Source organism: Dermochelys coriacea, chromosome 18 (genome assembly GCF_009764565.3).
Source record: "Dermochelys coriacea isolate rDerCor1 chromosome 18, rDerCor1.pri.v4, whole genome shotgun sequence".
In the NCBI taxonomy this organism is placed as follows: domain Eukaryota; kingdom Metazoa; phylum Chordata; order Testudines; family Dermochelyidae; genus Dermochelys; species Dermochelys coriacea.
In genome coordinates, this window is record NC_050085.1 from 1,386,748 (window position 1) to 1,402,462 (window position 15,715).

The 15,715-nt window shown below is 59.5% G+C and overlaps 1 protein-coding gene across 10 annotated transcripts in view; it reads right to left on the reverse strand.

Moving 5' to 3' along the window:
* HSPG2 (heparan sulfate proteoglycan 2) overlaps window positions 1-15,715 on the reverse strand; it is a 183,434-nt gene that overhangs the window by 10,579 nt on the left and 157,140 nt on the right. For all 10 annotated transcript variants that reach the window (XM_043500074.1, XM_043500066.1, XM_043500073.1 and 7 more), the window contains 16 exons: window positions 13,615-13,794; window positions 12,503-12,763; window positions 11,351-11,528; window positions 10,825-10,922; window positions 10,312-10,578; window positions 9,895-10,007; window positions 6,966-7,113; window positions 5,891-6,007; window positions 3,891-3,975; window positions 3,249-3,393; window positions 2,879-2,978; window positions 2,499-2,608; window positions 2,154-2,262; window positions 1,409-1,507; window positions 1,074-1,295; window positions 174-418 (listed from right to left, as the gene is read on the reverse strand). In XM_043500074.1, coding sequence (XP_043356009.1) covers window positions 174-418; window positions 1,074-1,295; window positions 1,409-1,507; window positions 2,154-2,262; window positions 2,499-2,608; window positions 2,879-2,978; window positions 3,249-3,393; window positions 3,891-3,975; window positions 5,891-6,007; window positions 6,966-7,113; window positions 9,895-10,007; window positions 10,312-10,578; window positions 10,825-10,922; window positions 11,351-11,528; window positions 12,503-12,763; window positions 13,615-13,794 — 2,477 coding nt within the window. The remainder of the gene's footprint in view (window positions 1-173; window positions 419-1,073; window positions 1,296-1,408; window positions 1,508-2,153; window positions 2,263-2,498; window positions 2,609-2,878; window positions 2,979-3,248; window positions 3,394-3,890; window positions 3,976-5,890; window positions 6,008-6,965; window positions 7,114-9,894; window positions 10,008-10,311; window positions 10,579-10,824; window positions 10,923-11,350; window positions 11,529-12,502; window positions 12,764-13,614; window positions 13,795-15,715) is intronic.

Here is a 15,715-nt window from a genome sequence, read left to right on the forward strand (position 1 = left end):
AGGGATTGAACCCAGGAGTCCTGGCTCCCAGCCTGCCCCTGTTCACTCCACTAGGGCCCACTCCTTTTCCAGTGCGGGGGATCGAACCCAGGAGTCCTGGCTCCCAGCTCACCACCTCCTCTGACTCCACTTCTTGTAGGGCTCAGGAGTGACTCCAGAAGGGTGTGACTCACCTCCCCAATGCAGCCATGGAAGCTGGAGCTGATGCTGGCGGCTGCAGGCAGTGTCACAGATTTGTCCACCCCGCCCAGGTACATAGGTGTACGGAGGTTGAGCCCTTGGCTCTTTCCTGGGGAGGACCTCTTCACCGGCTTGCTGCTGTCCACCTGCAGGGTGCCATCCTTGTTGATCCGTTCTGCCGAGACTTTGTGCCACTGGCCCAGGGCGAGTGGCTCTGTGCTCTGGAGCACAGCCATGCCTGCGAGAGAGAATGGTGAGACGGGCACGCCGCCTGGCGCCGAGCTCAGGGCACGCCCCAGGAGTCTCTCCTTCACCTGTAGTGGCTGGGTAGCCGCAATCTCCCCTGCCAGGGCATGTCAGGACCTTGCAGGATGGCAGGTGCTTTCAGAGCCCTATGCCCTGCCAAGGGGCATCACAGGGGCCATGCACAGGAGCCAGTGACAAGGCAGATGGCTGCAAGGTCCTGGATCCTGGGCTACAGAGGTCTGTGTGCTGGGAGGGCACCACAGAGCCTGTGTGCCAGTAAGGAAAGGGAGCCAGTGTGGTGTGGCGCTTGGGGGCTGAAGGAATTGGCCACGGCCCAAATGCAGCCCAGGGCAGCAGCAACTGACCGGCCCTCCTGGGGGTGAAATGAGCGTGGTGGGGCAGCATCCCTTGCCCAGCAGGCGCCCCCCAGAACAGCTCCCCCCGCAGCTGGCACCAGCAGCCTCCACGCAGACAGCCGCAGCAGAGAGGCCACAGAAACGTAATCCTCCCAGTGAGGAGCTGGCCCGCCCTGCAGCCAGGGGCAGGTGGGGCAAGCGCTAGTGGGCGGGCTGAGGGGCAAATGCCAACACCCAGCCCTGCTTGGGGAGGGACTAGTGCCAGCCGCGCCCGAACGCCCGGCGCCTTACCTGAGCCCAGCTCGTAGCGGAACTCCACGCGCCCGCTGGCCATGGCGAGTGACACGAAGTCCGCCACGGGGGCGCCCGGCCCCCCGCTGAACAGGATGAGGCCGCTGGGGGACAGTGGCTTGAATGCCACCTCGAGGCGCAGCTCGTAGTGGATGTTGGTGAGGGGTGGGTAGGAGATGAACGAGTCGCTCCCATTGAAGGAAGGGGTAGTTGCCATGACACCTGTGGAGTGGGGGTGTTACTGAGGATCGCCCCCGGCCCCAGCCGCCCTTTGAGCGGCAGCTCCTTCTGACTGGGGCAGGACTGTCCCGGCCAGACCCGCCCGCCCCACTCACCTTCCATGCATGTCTCCCCAGACTTGCCCAGGTGGCAGCGGCAGTGGTAGCCCTGCCCGTCTGCACGGTTAATGCAGGTGGCATCCGGTCCGCAGGCCTCTGGGGGAGATGGGTACAAAAGGGCTCAGTGTTCGGGCAGCACGAGGCTGGGCAGGGAGGGCAGGGGGCCAAAGAAGTGGGGGTCAACACCAGCTCCTGGATGGGGCATTCTGGCTGCAGCGGGGGTGCCCTTGCTCCGCACAGGGGTGGGGGGCATGGAGCAGCTCATGTGGCGCAGTCAAGCCATGGCCAGCACCTGTTCCCTGCACGGCCCCCATGGCTCCTAGTGCAGTAACCCTGGCAAGCCCATTGGACGGGCCATGCCCTGCTCGCATGGATGGGGCAGCTGGGAGGTCCTGGCAGCTGAGTGAAACCATGGCCCCTGGCAAAGCTCCTGCTGGGCCAATGGTGGTGACAGTACCCCGTTACTGAGCTGCCGTGGGGCAGTGCTGTAGCTATGGGACAGTGCTGCTGGGGTGACCCCCTACTGAGCTGCCGTGGGGCAGTGCTGTAACTATGGGGGGACCTCTAGCTGAGCTGCTGTGGAGCAGTGCTATAGTTATGGGGGGCCCCTTTGCTGAGCTGCTACGGGGCAGTGCTGTAACTATGGGGCAGCAGTGCCATGGGGCAGTGGTGATGGGGTGGGCAGTGCTTTAGTTATGGGGCAGTGCTGTAGTTATGCGGCAGCGGTGCTGGGGGGCAATACCTGGGTGGCAATGCAGCGCCTGCGAGTGTTCACAGTTGCTCCCCGTGAATTCCTGCGGACAGTGGCACACGTAGCTGCTGCTCTCCGAGTCCCTGCAAATGCCTCCATTCTGGGGAGGAGCAATCAGAGGGTTAGAACTGCAGAGGGGACAGAGCCCTGCCCCCAGCTGCTGCTGACATCCCACAACACAAGGAGCCCTGGGGCCAGCGCCAGCACATGCCATGGGGGAAAGCAGAGCCCCCTAGGGGCCAAACTGGTGCAACCCCAGGGAAGGAGGGTCCCAGCATATGTCTGAACTGTGCATCAGCTCTGCCCCGAGGGGCCAGGGGTAAGGGAGTGAGTTACCTGACATGGCCGGTCCCGGCACGTGGGACAGTTTGAAACACCATGAGCTCTCAAGTCCAAATCCTTAAAGATCACCTCCTCGCCCTGGACCAGCAGCTGGCGCACACAGCCTGGGGGGGACAAAGGGAGCAGGGGCAGTCAGAGCACACCGAGCAAAGGGGCAACAGCAAACATCCGGCTGAGGGGCGGCAGGGGGCCTGGGCAGAGTGCCCGGGGAGCAATGAAGGAAGGAACCTTGCTGGGCAAGGGGCTCAGCATCTCTCCATCACCATCTCACGGCGGTGTTCTCCACACACAGGCAGGGCTCCCACACTGGGCGCCCCGGGGTGGGTGTCTCAGAGGGCTGCACGGGGAGCGGAAGCCAGGCCGCCTACACTCACCCACAAAGCCGCTGCTGAGACCAGATTTGGCGACGGCGTTGTAGTCGGGATAGCCGCCGAGGTACAGCTCCTCGTTCAGATCCAGCCCTTGGAATTTACCCTGGGGGGCACAGAATGATGGGCACAGCGGGTCAGGGCTACCATTGGTGCCCTCCTCAGGTCCCAGGAGAACCCTGTGCATTGTGCAGGCACAGCCCCAGCCATCCAGCCTCCCCACGTCTTGCCCCGCTGGGCTGTCCCAGGTGTAGTGCCACTCTGGGGAGCCAGAGCAGCATGGCATGGCCGGGCCCACAGCCCTGCTGGCAGCACGGCCAGGCTGCAGCAGTTCAACTTGGCCTCACCCCATGGGGCCTCATGAGCGTTCTCTTACCTGGGACGTGCCGTTGACAGGAGGGTGGCTGTCCAGCACCAGGGAGCCCTGGGTAAGGTTCCGGTATAACTGGACCGTGTGGAACGCCCCAAGTCGGATCGGTGCCGGGTGCCGGATCGTGGCCATGCCTGAGCCGGCGTCAAACCTGCAACATCAAGCATGTGGGAGACAGGGAAGGGAGTAGAGCCGCCTCCCCCCCCCGGGTCCCTGGCACTTCTCAGTGTTCTGCTGCAACCTGGAGCCTGGTTTCTGCACTCAGCATCGGTTCAGGATAAGGTTGGTGTGAAGCAGCCCCTGGGCCGCCCATTTCCTGAGCCACAAGATGCACTTTATGTTGCTCTCCCCACATTGTCAGTGTCTGCCACACTGCAGATCCTGGGGTGGGAGATGGCATCAGGGCAGCCAGGATTTCAGAACCACCAAGTGGATCTGGGCAGCCAGTTTGCAACCATCTGAATGAGAATTAGGTACCGACTCTATTCAACAGCTCTGCCAGTCGGAGCCGTAGGCAGGATCTGGGCCCTGTTCACTTTACGGCCTGGATTCAGGAAGGGCTCAGAGCTGGTCAGGTTGGTGCAGGCTGTGGCTGCTCCCGGCAGAAGGGCCTGGCTCTGGGGAGGGGCTGGCATCGCCAGGTCTCACCTGAATTCCGGGCGGCCTCCCACTAGACCAAAGGACACGAAGTCTGCGCCAGTGCTCTTCTTCTGCCCATTGTACAGCAGCATCCCTGCCAAAAACACAGAGGAGCTGAGCTGGGGGGACCTAAGTGCCACACCCAAGCCAACAAACGCCAGAAGTGGGGAGGGTCCAAATCACAGCCAGAAGCACCCACAGCTCAGCCCCCATCCCCTGCTCACCACGAGCTACAAGAGACACTCAGGCCCTGACCACAGCACTGCAGCAGGCTGGAGAAGGGGCAACACCAGAGCACAGCTGAGCAGAGGGGACCTGGCCGGAACAGCCCTGGAGTGGGAATGGAGACTGCTGGGCATTGTGTCTGCCCCTTGGCAGCCCCATCCCGACAGAGGTTCCCCTATCACAGAGCTCCAACACAGGGCATCCCCTATACATCAGCACAGCCGGGGCCCTACTGAGCCCCTGTGATCCGCAAAGGGCTCAGAGCTGCTATGCTGGGCGGGAACAGGGCACTGGTGAGGGAGAGGTCCCTGCCCTCTGCTCATGGCTTAACTGATGGCGAGCGTGCCTAGCGAGAGGTGCTGAGCCGCACTAGGTCTCGGGGTACCCCCGGAGCACCAGTGGGGCATATCTTGCTAAGAGAGGGGCCAAAGTCTTGAGCCTCCAAGCCAGGAGAGGGGATGATGCCGTGGGAGCCCTGATGCTTCATGGGGTCAGTCTAGTGTGGGCAACACTGGAAGGGCAGGGGAGGGTGTTAAACTCTAGTTCCTCCTAGTGGCAGGGCCTTTATTCCACAGTCTTGGAGGAGGTGGCTCCCTGAGCCAGCAGAGGCAGGTGAAGGAGGGGGGGGTTGCAGGGAAAGAGGGGAAGTCCCTGGGTTTTCAAGCCCAGCCATAGTGGGGCTGCAAAGGGCAGGAAGGCCCAGCCCATGAACAAGGGAAAGTCTGACCTCAGGACAGCCTGGGGCCCCATCAACATCAGTTAAACCCATCCTCTGCTGCTGTCAGCTCCTTTATCAGTGGCCCTTTGGAGCCACGCCCGCCATGCACCATTGGTGGGGATGGAGCCAGCAACACAGGGCTCTACCCCTTATGCCAATGGGTTTCATTCACTGGCAGCAAAAGTAGGCTTTTATCTGGTATCTGTGGAGGCTCCTGAGGGGAGACATGGCAATCCGTGGAAAGTGTTCCCATAAACAGACTCAGCCCATCAGTTCTGTCCACTCCCCAAAGGGCCCCCGCACCCAGTGCAGGCATGGAGCTGGCAGCATGGATTAGCACAGTAACTCAATGCCAGCAGGAGTCACTTCAGTCAAGGTGACCTGGGCACCTAGTGTTTTGGAATGACGTCACTTCCTGGAGAGTGACATCTCTGGGATAGGTAGGAAGATGCGCTAGAGGTTAAGCGGCAGCTGTGGCTAGTAGGAGTTAGACACACGGGGGAGCACCAGGCTCCCAGCCTGCCCCAGTCACTCGGTTAGTCTGTGCAGAGTTTGCAGGTTTAAGGCACCCTTGGGGTGCATGGGTCCTGCATCCAGAGGGCCAGCGTTCCTGGCCCCAGGCTGCAGAGGGTTAAGAGCTAATCCCACATGAGGCTGTAAAAGGTCATCAGGCAGCAGAGTGCAGACTTACCTGAGTAGAGAATGAGAGCTAGAGGGGGAGAGGAGAGATGGAAAAGGAAACACATGAGGCAAGAGAGGGACAAGGCGGAGAGAGAAGGGAGGAGAAAGAGAACAGGTAAGTGAAATGAGCCTGGCTCACTCAGACTGCCGGGGAGAGAAGAGGCAGGAGCAAGCGAAAGAAGAAAGTGGCCCATGTGCTACAGGGGTCATTGGGCTACAATCAAAGGCAAGAACTTGCCGATGCAGTTAGCAGTGGAGAAGCCCCTCACCTCCCCCATACCTCCACCAGCCCTGTCCTGGCTCAGGGTCCCACCCCTTGCGCCTGCGGGAAAGTGGTGTCCCTGGGTGGGCAGGCATGTCTGTTTCTCAGATGGACTTGGCTCACCATCAGCAGTGTCTGGCCGGAAGGTGATCTGGATTTCAAACTTCTTGTAGGCATCCTTGATGGTGGGCAAGGCAAGGAAGGTCTGAGGATTCTGAGTAAAATATGGCACCACTCGCTCTGGAATCGTGGAATGAGGGAGAGTGGGTCAGTGCGTGATGGAACAGACCCGTGTGCAGGGCTGCACCCCACCCCCCCGCCATGAAGAGGGGCCAGGGCCTGGAGCCTTCCCATCCCCAGCAGGGCAGACTGACCCTGGGCCTTGGGCCGCTATAGACACAAGAGTTAGATCTACACGCGGGGAGCTGGGCCAGCACTCGGGTCTGGGATCCTGTCCTGCCAGACCAGATGGAGCTGTGGCTATCACTGGCTCCACGGGAAGGGCTGGGGCACATGGCACTCAGCTGTTGTGGGTGTGCACGGGTGGTGGGATGAGCAGACATGCTGCTGCCACCTCCAGTCTGACGGATCGTGGGGGCGGAGACGGAGAGATGCCAGAGGGCCTGTTCGCCCTGCCATCGAGAGCTGAGCCCCAGCTTGAGAAACCCGGACCCCCAAAGAGCAGCTGGACCGGACGGTGCAGCCTGGCTGGAGGCCTGGCGCTAAGCAGGGCTCAGCAGAGGCTCGGGTTCAGTAACCGCGGCCTGGCGGGGCTTGGAGCGCGATGGAGGCAGTGTGGGTTCCTTCTCTGCTTGCTCAGCAGTGCCCCCGCTGGCTGCATGCACGGGCCCAAGGTAGATCTTCTCAGGGGTGCACGTCTAGGGCTCAGCCTGGTGTCTCCCTCCGAAAGGAAATTCAGTCCCCCCTTGCTCTTGGGTCAGGGTGGGGACTGCGCTGTGCATGCCACAGAAGACGGGGAGGTTACTAAGGTGCCAGCCAGTCCTGAAGGGGATCCCGTCCCCTTGCCCTCAGCTGGAAGGACCCCCTCTGTCACATGGCGCCTCCCGGGGGGTAGAAAGGACAATGGCGGTAATGTGAAGATGCCAATGGGGGACACGAGGGACATGTCCCTCCCAGCTGCACAGGTCACATCCTGCGGGCGCCAGTGCAGCATGAGCGCCCAGCACAGAACGCTCACCTTGGACTTTGAGCATGGAGAAGGCCGTCACCTTCCCTTGCCTGTTGGATGCCGTGCAGACATAGATCCCGGCATCTTCTGGCTTCACAGATGGAATGGTCAAGATGTTGTTCTCCAGACAAATGTCTTTGGGGAGGTCTCCTTCCAGCTGCAACCAGATGTCAGACCAGGGCATCACCCTCCGTCACCCAGCTCACCATCACCTATCCACCCATTCATCCCCCATCCACTGACCAACGCATCCCCCATACGTCCATCATCCACCCCCACATCTATCCACCCATTTGTCCCCCATCCACTAACCAACCCATCCCCCATATGCCCATCATCCACCCCCCACCTATCCATCCATCCATCCAGCGGAGGGCAACAAAAATGATTAGGGGGCTGGTGCACATGACATATGAGAAGAGGCTGAGGGAACTCGGATTATTTAGTCTGCAGAACATAAGAATGGCCATACTGGGTCAGACCAAAGGTCCAACAAGCCCAGTATCCTGTCTACTGACGGTGGTTAATGCCAGGTGCCCCAGAGGGAGTGAACCTAACAGGTAATGATCTAGTGATCTCTCTCCTGCCATCCATCTCCACCCTCTGACAAACAGAGGCTAAGGACACCATTCCTTACCCATCCTGGCTAATAGCCATTAATGGACTTAACCTCCATGAATGTATCCAGTTCTCTTTTAAACCCTGTTATAGTCCTAGCCTTCACAACCTCCTCAGGCAAGGAGTTCCACAGGTTGACTGTGTGCTGAGTGAAGAAGAACTTCCTTTTATTTGTTTTAAACCTGCTACCCATTAATTTCATTTGGTGGCCCCTAGTTCTTATATTATGGGAACAAGTAAATAACTTTTCCTTATTCACTTTCTCCACACCACTCATGATTTTATAGACCTCTATCATATCCCCCCTTAGTCTCCTCTTTTCCAAGCTGAAAAGTCCTAGCCTCTTTAATCTCTCCTCATATGGGACCTGTTCCAAACTCCTAATCATTTTAGTTGCCCTTTTCTGAACCTTCTCTAATGCCCGTATATCTTTTTTGAGACGAGAGCACATCTGTATGCAGTATTCAAGATGTGGGTGTACCATGGATTTATATAAGGGCAAAAAGATATTCTCCATCTTATTCTCTATCCCTTTTTTAATGATTCCTAACATCCTGTTTGCTTTTTTGACTGCAGCTGCACACTGCCTGGACGTCTTCAGAGAACTATCCACGATGACTCCAAGATCTTTCTCCTGATTAGCTGTAGCTAAATTAGCCCCCATCATATTGTATGTATAGTTGGGGTTATTTTTTCCAGTAAAAATGGAAAGTGCATTACTTTACATTTATCCACATTAAATTTCATTTGCCATTTTGTGTCCAATCACTTAGTTTTGTGAGATCTTTCTGAAGTTCTTCACAGTCTGCTTTGGTCTTAACTATCTTGAGCAGTTTAGTATCATCTGCAAACTTTGCCACCTCATGGTTTACCCCATTCTCCAGATCATTTATGAATAGGTTGAATACAATAGGTCCTAGGACTGACCCTTGGGGAACACGACTAGTTACCCCTCTCCATTTTGAAAATTTACCATTTATTCCTACCTTTTGTTCCCTGTCTTTTAACCAGTTCTCATCCATCCCCCATCCGCCCATCATCCACCCCCCCACCTATCCACCCCCTATCCGCCCATCATCCACCCCAAAAACTATCCATCCATCCGTCCCCCATCCATCCATCATCCACCCCTTACCTATCCACCCATCCATCCCCATTCGCCCATCACCCACCCCCGCACCTATCCATCCATCAATCCCCTATACGCCCATCATCAACCCTCCCACCTATCCACCCATCTGTACCCCATCCATTCGTCCCTCATCCACTGACACACCCATGCCCCATCTGTTAAACATCCACCCCCGGAACCTATCCATCCATCTGTCCATCCTCCCACATATCCACGCATCTGTCCCCCATCCAAGGACCCATCTGTGCATCATCCATTACCCCCACCTATCCACCCATCCGTCCCCCATCCATCCACCCCGCCACCCATCCGTCCTCCATCCATTCATCCCCCATCCACTGACCCACCCATCCACAGTCCACCCATCATCCACGCCACCATCTATCCACCCATCCATCCCCCGTCCACCACCCCTTACCTAACCACCCATCCACCCCCATCCAATGACCCATCTGTCCATCATCCAGCCCCTAATCAATCCACCCATCCATCCCCCATCCATTCGTCCCATATCTGCTCATCATCCACCCCACAAACTATCCCCCCCATCCACCCCTTACTTATCCACCCATTCATCTGTCCCCCATCCACCCATCATACACCCCCTATCTATCCACCCATCCATCCCCATCCACTCACCCACGCATCACACATCCGGCCATCATCCACCCCCCCACCTATCCACCCATCCATCCCTCATCCATCTGTCCCTCATCCATGCCCCCACCTATCAATCCCCCATCCACCCATTATTAACTCCCCACCTATCTACACATCCATCCTCCATCCATCTCTCATCCACCCCGCACTCATCTGTCTGTCCGTCATCCACCCTTCCACTCATTACCTACTGTTCACCTACCTTTCTATCCATGCATCCACACCTCTACCCACTCCTCCATTCCGCCTCCGTTCATCATGCCCATTCCTCTGGGGTAAGCAGTGGCATCACTACCTCCAGTGGCCCCTGACACTCAAACCCCACTGACACCAGAGAATTCCCACAACAGGGGCGCACTCTGCTGCCATCCCCACTGCAGATTCCCCCATCTTGCTGGTGAAGCCCAGAGTGGTTGTCGCAGGCGAGCCCAGGCTGCCCTCCCCTCTCCTTACTCATTGGGAGAGTGCCAGGGAGTAACTGCCCAGGGCTGGAGGGCAGGGGGCATTCCCTAGAGATCAGTGATTTACCTTGGTCCACTTGATCTCTGGGACAGGGAAGCCAGACGCCAGGCATGGGAGTACTGCCCTCGACCCCGAGGTGACCTCCTTGACCTCCGGCTGAGCTGCGATCTGGGGGATGGCTGCAGTGAAGGAACACATTCTTCAGGCCTCCGTCAGTGTGGGGCGCTGGCATTCCTGCCCAGGGCCCAGCTGCTGCCCCATCCACACCCCATCCAATGTGCGGGGATGCATCGCCCTTTGCTCTGGAGGTCACTCACTTCATCCAGCACGGGGCCCCGTGACCCCAGTGAGGAGCATTGGTGTAGTGCGTGTGCCACAGTGCGTAATAGGGCAAGAGACACCGTGAGAGACCCCCCCCACTCCTGAGGTGCAAGGGGAGGTGCAGTGGGATGGGGCGCCCCCCGCAGGGGAGCAGGCACTTACACTGCACGTGCAGGATAACGTTGGACTGCATAGTGCCCATGTCATTGGTGGCGGTGCAGCGGTACTGCCCAGCGTCCGATTGCTCCACCCGCTCGATCTTCACCATCCCACCGCTGACAGCCACCTCGGGGCGAATGCGGCTGCCCACCTTGCTCCAGGTGATGCGTGCCTTGGGGTCCCCGACAACCAGGCACTCAAACTCCACCGTCGCGCCCACCAGCACCGACTGCACCGAGGTGCGCACGTTGATCATCACCTTGGGCAGAGCTGGATGGGGCAGATGGCAGAGGTGAGCGAGGGGGCACTCTCCTAAGTGGCCACAGTGTGGGAGCAGCTTTACCCTCTAGGGCCAGCCCCACACACAGCAGCTGTGCTGAAGGGAGGGCAAGGAGGAAAACCCAGCCTATCTTACAGAGCAGCAGTGGCTAGTGTGGCGGCTGCATGGCCAGCTCAGTGCTGCTTAGCTGGCAGGGTCTGTGTTCTCCCCCACCCTGTGCCAGGGTCCCTGCTTACCCTGGATCACCAGCCTTGCGCTGTCCTGGGCCTGCCCGGAGGGGCTGCTTACCCGGCAGGTGTAAACCCCCTGGCACCCGCGATCCAAGTTCTGGATTCTGCAGTGAAACAACAAAGAGATGGACTGGCTCCCGCATACCCTGAGGCCCTTTGCCCCCCAGCAGTGCCACCCTGCCAGGCCTCCAAGCCACAGAGGGTTAGATCTCCTGTGCTGCCGTCCCCGGGTCTGGTACCCAGCCGTAGACACCGGCTTATCCCTGAGGCTCTGGGGGTGGATCTGCCCCGCATGGCCATTGGCTCATGCCCTGAAGGAGACCTGGGAGAAGGGTCCTGAACTCTGCGGTTAGGGAGCGTGGGCAGGGGGCCAAGCCCCATGAACTCCATCCCCAAGAGCACTAGCTGCCCCCGTCTCAGCAGAGAGGCCCTGGGCTGAAGGGGGCAGCTCCTCTGGAGGGCATGGGGGTGAATCCCACTGGTTACATTCCTGGGCATGCCCCAGAGAGGGCACAGGCCTGCTCCTCCTTACCGCAGCACCCCGTTCCGCACACTGTGGCTGGCGGGCAGCTCCCCACCCTCCCTGAACCACTCGATCCGTGCCTGGGCGCCTCCGGTGACGGAGCAGGTGAACTCAGCCGTGCCACCCACGCCCTTCACATCCGTCTGGGGTGTGACTCGCACAGTCGGGGAGGCGCTGGGGGCCGATCCTGTGGGGGCAGAGACACTGAGGTACCAGCTACAGCACTCAACCCCCGTCACCGGGGAAGCTGCACGTGCTGGAGCCAACAGGGTGAGCTCGAGGGCACCCGCCGAACCACTGCCTGACAGCCCACCCCTCCAGCTTGTGCCCCCGGCACCTAAGGCAGCCCCCAAAACTCTTGGCTGCTGGAATCCACCATGATTCCCCGATGCCTATGGAGGCGGCAGCACCCCTCCCCGCTGCCAGCAGGATCAGCACTGCCCCTTCCCCTGCCCAACCTCCAGCAGAGCTGGCATCACTCATCTCTCCTGCCAGCTGGGCCAGCAACAACCCCTCCCCCGAACAGGGCCTGCGTCACCTCTCCCCAGCCTGACCCCCAGCGGGGGCGGCAGCATCCCTCGTGCACAACCCCCAATGGGGCTGGCGTCACCCTGACCCTCAGTGGGACCAGAGCAGCATTGCCACCGCCTTCTTCATCCTGCCCAGGGAAAACCCCTCTCTGATTGCCCCCCCGGGGGCCCCGCCTGGCCATGGGCATGGGGAGAAAAGCCCCTGGCTGCAGGAGGGGCTGAGCTGACATGGGGCTGGGGAGAATTCAGGAGACGCTGGGCATGGGCAGAAACTGGAGGCTCCATGGGTCCGGCAGCTGCAGAGCCTATGTAGTGGGGTCGGCTGGCCCTGATGCTGTCCCCGGGGCTTGGCAACACTGTGCCTGCCCCGCACTGTGCCAACTGGAGCAAAGCCACAAAGTGCCCTTGTTCACCCACTCCTGAGTCTGTGGCCATCCTTGGGACTTGCCCCACCCCCTCCCTGCTTGGGCTGCCCCGCCCCCACCCCGCCACCCCATCCCCGCCGGGACCACCCCTCCTCCACCCTGCCACCCCTTCCCTGGGGCTGCAGCACCCCCACCCCGCCACCCCCTCCCTGGGGCTGGCTCCCTCAGTGCTGGGCCCTGCCTGTGCTCTCTGCCCCGATACTCACCCTCGACGCTGACCTGGGCGAAGGTCTCCGCCGAGCCCACCCTGTTGCTGACAAGGCAGCGGTAGGTACCCGAGTCCTCAGGTGCGATCGGGCTGATGTGCAGGGCACTCTCCCGCAGGACAGCGTGACTGGACAGGCTGCCATTGGCCTTGGTCCATTGGTAGTGCAGGGGTGGCGTACCATGAGCGAGGCACTGCAGCTGCACTGCCTCGCCCACTTGCACCGAGACCTCCTCGGGCAGGCTGGTGGCGTAGGGGGGTACTGGGGGGCAGAGAGGCGGCGGGCATTAGGGGATCAGCCCACTGCTGCCTGCAACAGGACCTCCTGGCAGTGTCTGCTCTGCGCTTTGTGTCTGGGGCCCTACCTGCTCCCACTGAGGCCCCCTGGCGCCCCCCTTCCCCAGGGCCACTGCAGCCTTGAATGCATCATGCCCACGCCCCGCAGAGGGACAGAAAGACCTGAGCCAGAGCCCATGGGCCTGCCTGGCTGTGGCACCATCTCCCCCGGGGATGGGGACCCCATGGCTTGGGCCATTGGACCCTGCCATGGAGCAGGCAAAGCCAGCAGGAAGGATGGGGGGACAGAGCAGGTCTCTATCCCAGCACCCCGGTTCAGAGTCTCCCTCCTCTGGGCCCTCGCTTTGCCCAACCAGGGCGGCTGCCCACAGCTCACGCATGGGGCCCATAGCTATCAGTGCGCTGGCCCCTGCTGGCAGCCCTGTGTCACTCCATGAGGCCCTGCATGGAAATGGGGAAAGAATGGCAGGGTGGATGGAGTCTGTCCCCGTCTCTGCATTTAGCAGGCCTGACTGAGTGATCAGTGCCAGCTCTGAGTGAGATCCTGGTTCCCCCACACACACCCCGGTGCCTGGAGCAGAGAGCCCTAGGGCACAAGGGGCTGCAGTTTGCAGGCAGGGGCTTCACTCGTCTCAGCCACTAGAGCCCCATGACACCAGCTCCTCATCTTTCACCCTGCCCCTTCCCCCGTGGCATGCGTCAGCGAGCCAGCCCCCCAGCCAGCTGACATGGCACAGAAATACGGGGCCTGAGGTCAGAGGTGAAGTGCCAGCTGCCCGGGCGCAGGGCTGACTCCGTGAGGTGGGAGCTCCTTACTCTCCACATCCAGTGTGACGAAGGCCTCCGTGAAGCTGGCGGCGTTGCTGGCATTGCAGATGTACTGGCCTGAGTCCTGCTGGGCCACGCGGGGGATGAGCAGAGTGTTATTCACCACTCGATGCTGCCAGGGCAGCGGGGCCCTCAGCTTGGACCACTGGATGGTGGGAGGTGGGTCACCTGCGGGGACAAAGAGACAACGAAGTGCTGGCTAGACAGGCCAAGGGCCAGGCCAGATGAGCCATCCACACGCTCCTGAGGGATGCCCGTCTTGTCCTGATTGGAGGGTGGCTAGAGGGGTGTGAGGAGATCGCTAGCTAGCTAGGGCCTGAGCACTGGGCAGATGCCCCTAACTTAACTCCTACATACAGTGCTACTGGATGGCTCCCTTCTTCTGCCTCAGATTGTTGCTGCGGGAGAGACCTCCTTTGCCCTCCCCACACCACAGGGCTGCCACGAGGACTCTCCTCCCCTAGCTTATCTGGGGCCCACCCCATGGACCTGGATGGCATTGCACGGCCATGGAGCTGCAGGAACTGTTACCAGCTAGGGTTAATGTTCCCAGCTTTCCTCCTGGCCAGTGCGAAAAGTCTCTGAGTGAAAGGAGCGTATGCAGAATGCAACGCTTTACAATTCGATGGCTATCATCGACGGTTCATGTTACGCATTGTTTTCAACTTGTATCCATATATATTTTCACAGTTGTGGAAATATATGGGGGGGGTCAGACAATGCGGCAGTTACCTGTTCCGTAACTGGCATTCTTCGAGATGTATTGCTCATGTTTATTCCACAGTAGGTGTGCGTGCTCGCCACGTGCACCGGTGCCGGAAGTTTTTCCCCTAGCAGTACCCGTGGGGGGGTGCCCCAGCGACCCCTGGAGTGGCGCCTGCCTGGCGCACTCCCCCCACCCTCAGTTCCTTCTTGTCAGACAACTCCGACAGTGGGGAAGGAGGGCAGGATGTGGAATAGACATGAGCAACACATCTCAAAGAGCACCAGTTAAAGAAAAGATAACTGTCCTTTCTTCTTCGAGTGTTTGCTCATGTGAATTCCACTGTAGGTGATTGCAAGCTATGTCTGATGGAGGTGGGTAGGAGTTCACAGGCACTCAGGATGGAGTACAGCCCTGCTGAACCCAGCGTCCTCCCTGGCCTGGGAGACGATTGCATAATGCAAGGTGAACATGTGGACCAATGACCATGTAGCAGCCCTACAGATGTCCTGAATAGTGACGCAAGCCAGAAAGGTGGCCGACAATGCTTGTGCCCTTGTTGAGTTGCCTTCACAACTGGCGGTGGGGGGACTCCCACCAGGCCGTAACAGGTACGAATACACGAGGTGATCCAGTTGGAGAGCTGCTCAGTGGAGATCGGCTGGCCTTTCATGTGTTTGGTCATGGCAATAAACAGCTGTGAAGACTTCCTGAACAGTTTTGTGCATTCCAGGTAAAAAGCCAGGGCCTGTCTCACATCCAGTGTGTGGAGGCAGCACTCCTCACTAGACACGTGGGGCTTGGGACAGAGCACCGGCAGGAAAATGTCCTGGCTCATATGATAGGCGGAGAGCACCTTAGGGAGAAACGAAGGGTGGGGGTGGAGCTGGACCTTATCCTTACGCAACACCGTTTACGGGGGTTCGGAGATCAGGGCCTGGAGCTCCGAGACCCTCCTAGCAGACGTGATTGCTACAAGAAAGGCTACATTCCATGGTCCATGTGGGACCAGGAGTAAGTAGCAAGCAAGTCAAATGGAGGCCCTGTCAGCCGGGCCAGAACCAAGTTCAGGTCCCACTGAGGGACTGGGGGCCTAATGTAAGGAAAGAGGTGCTCCAAGCCCTTAAGGAATCGACCAGTCATGGCATGAGAAAATACTGTGTGGCCCTGAACAGGTGGGTGGAAGGCCGATATGGCTATCAGATGCACTTTGACGGACGAGGGCGCTAGGCCTTGGGCTCTTAGATGAAGGAGGTAATCCAGTACAACCTGGAGCGGGGCAGCCACTGGTGAGACGCTGCAATCCGTGGCTCACCGAGAGAACTGAGACCATTTTGCCAGGTAGGCCTGTCAGGTCCTCTCCTCTCCGAGTAGGTCCTCTCCTCG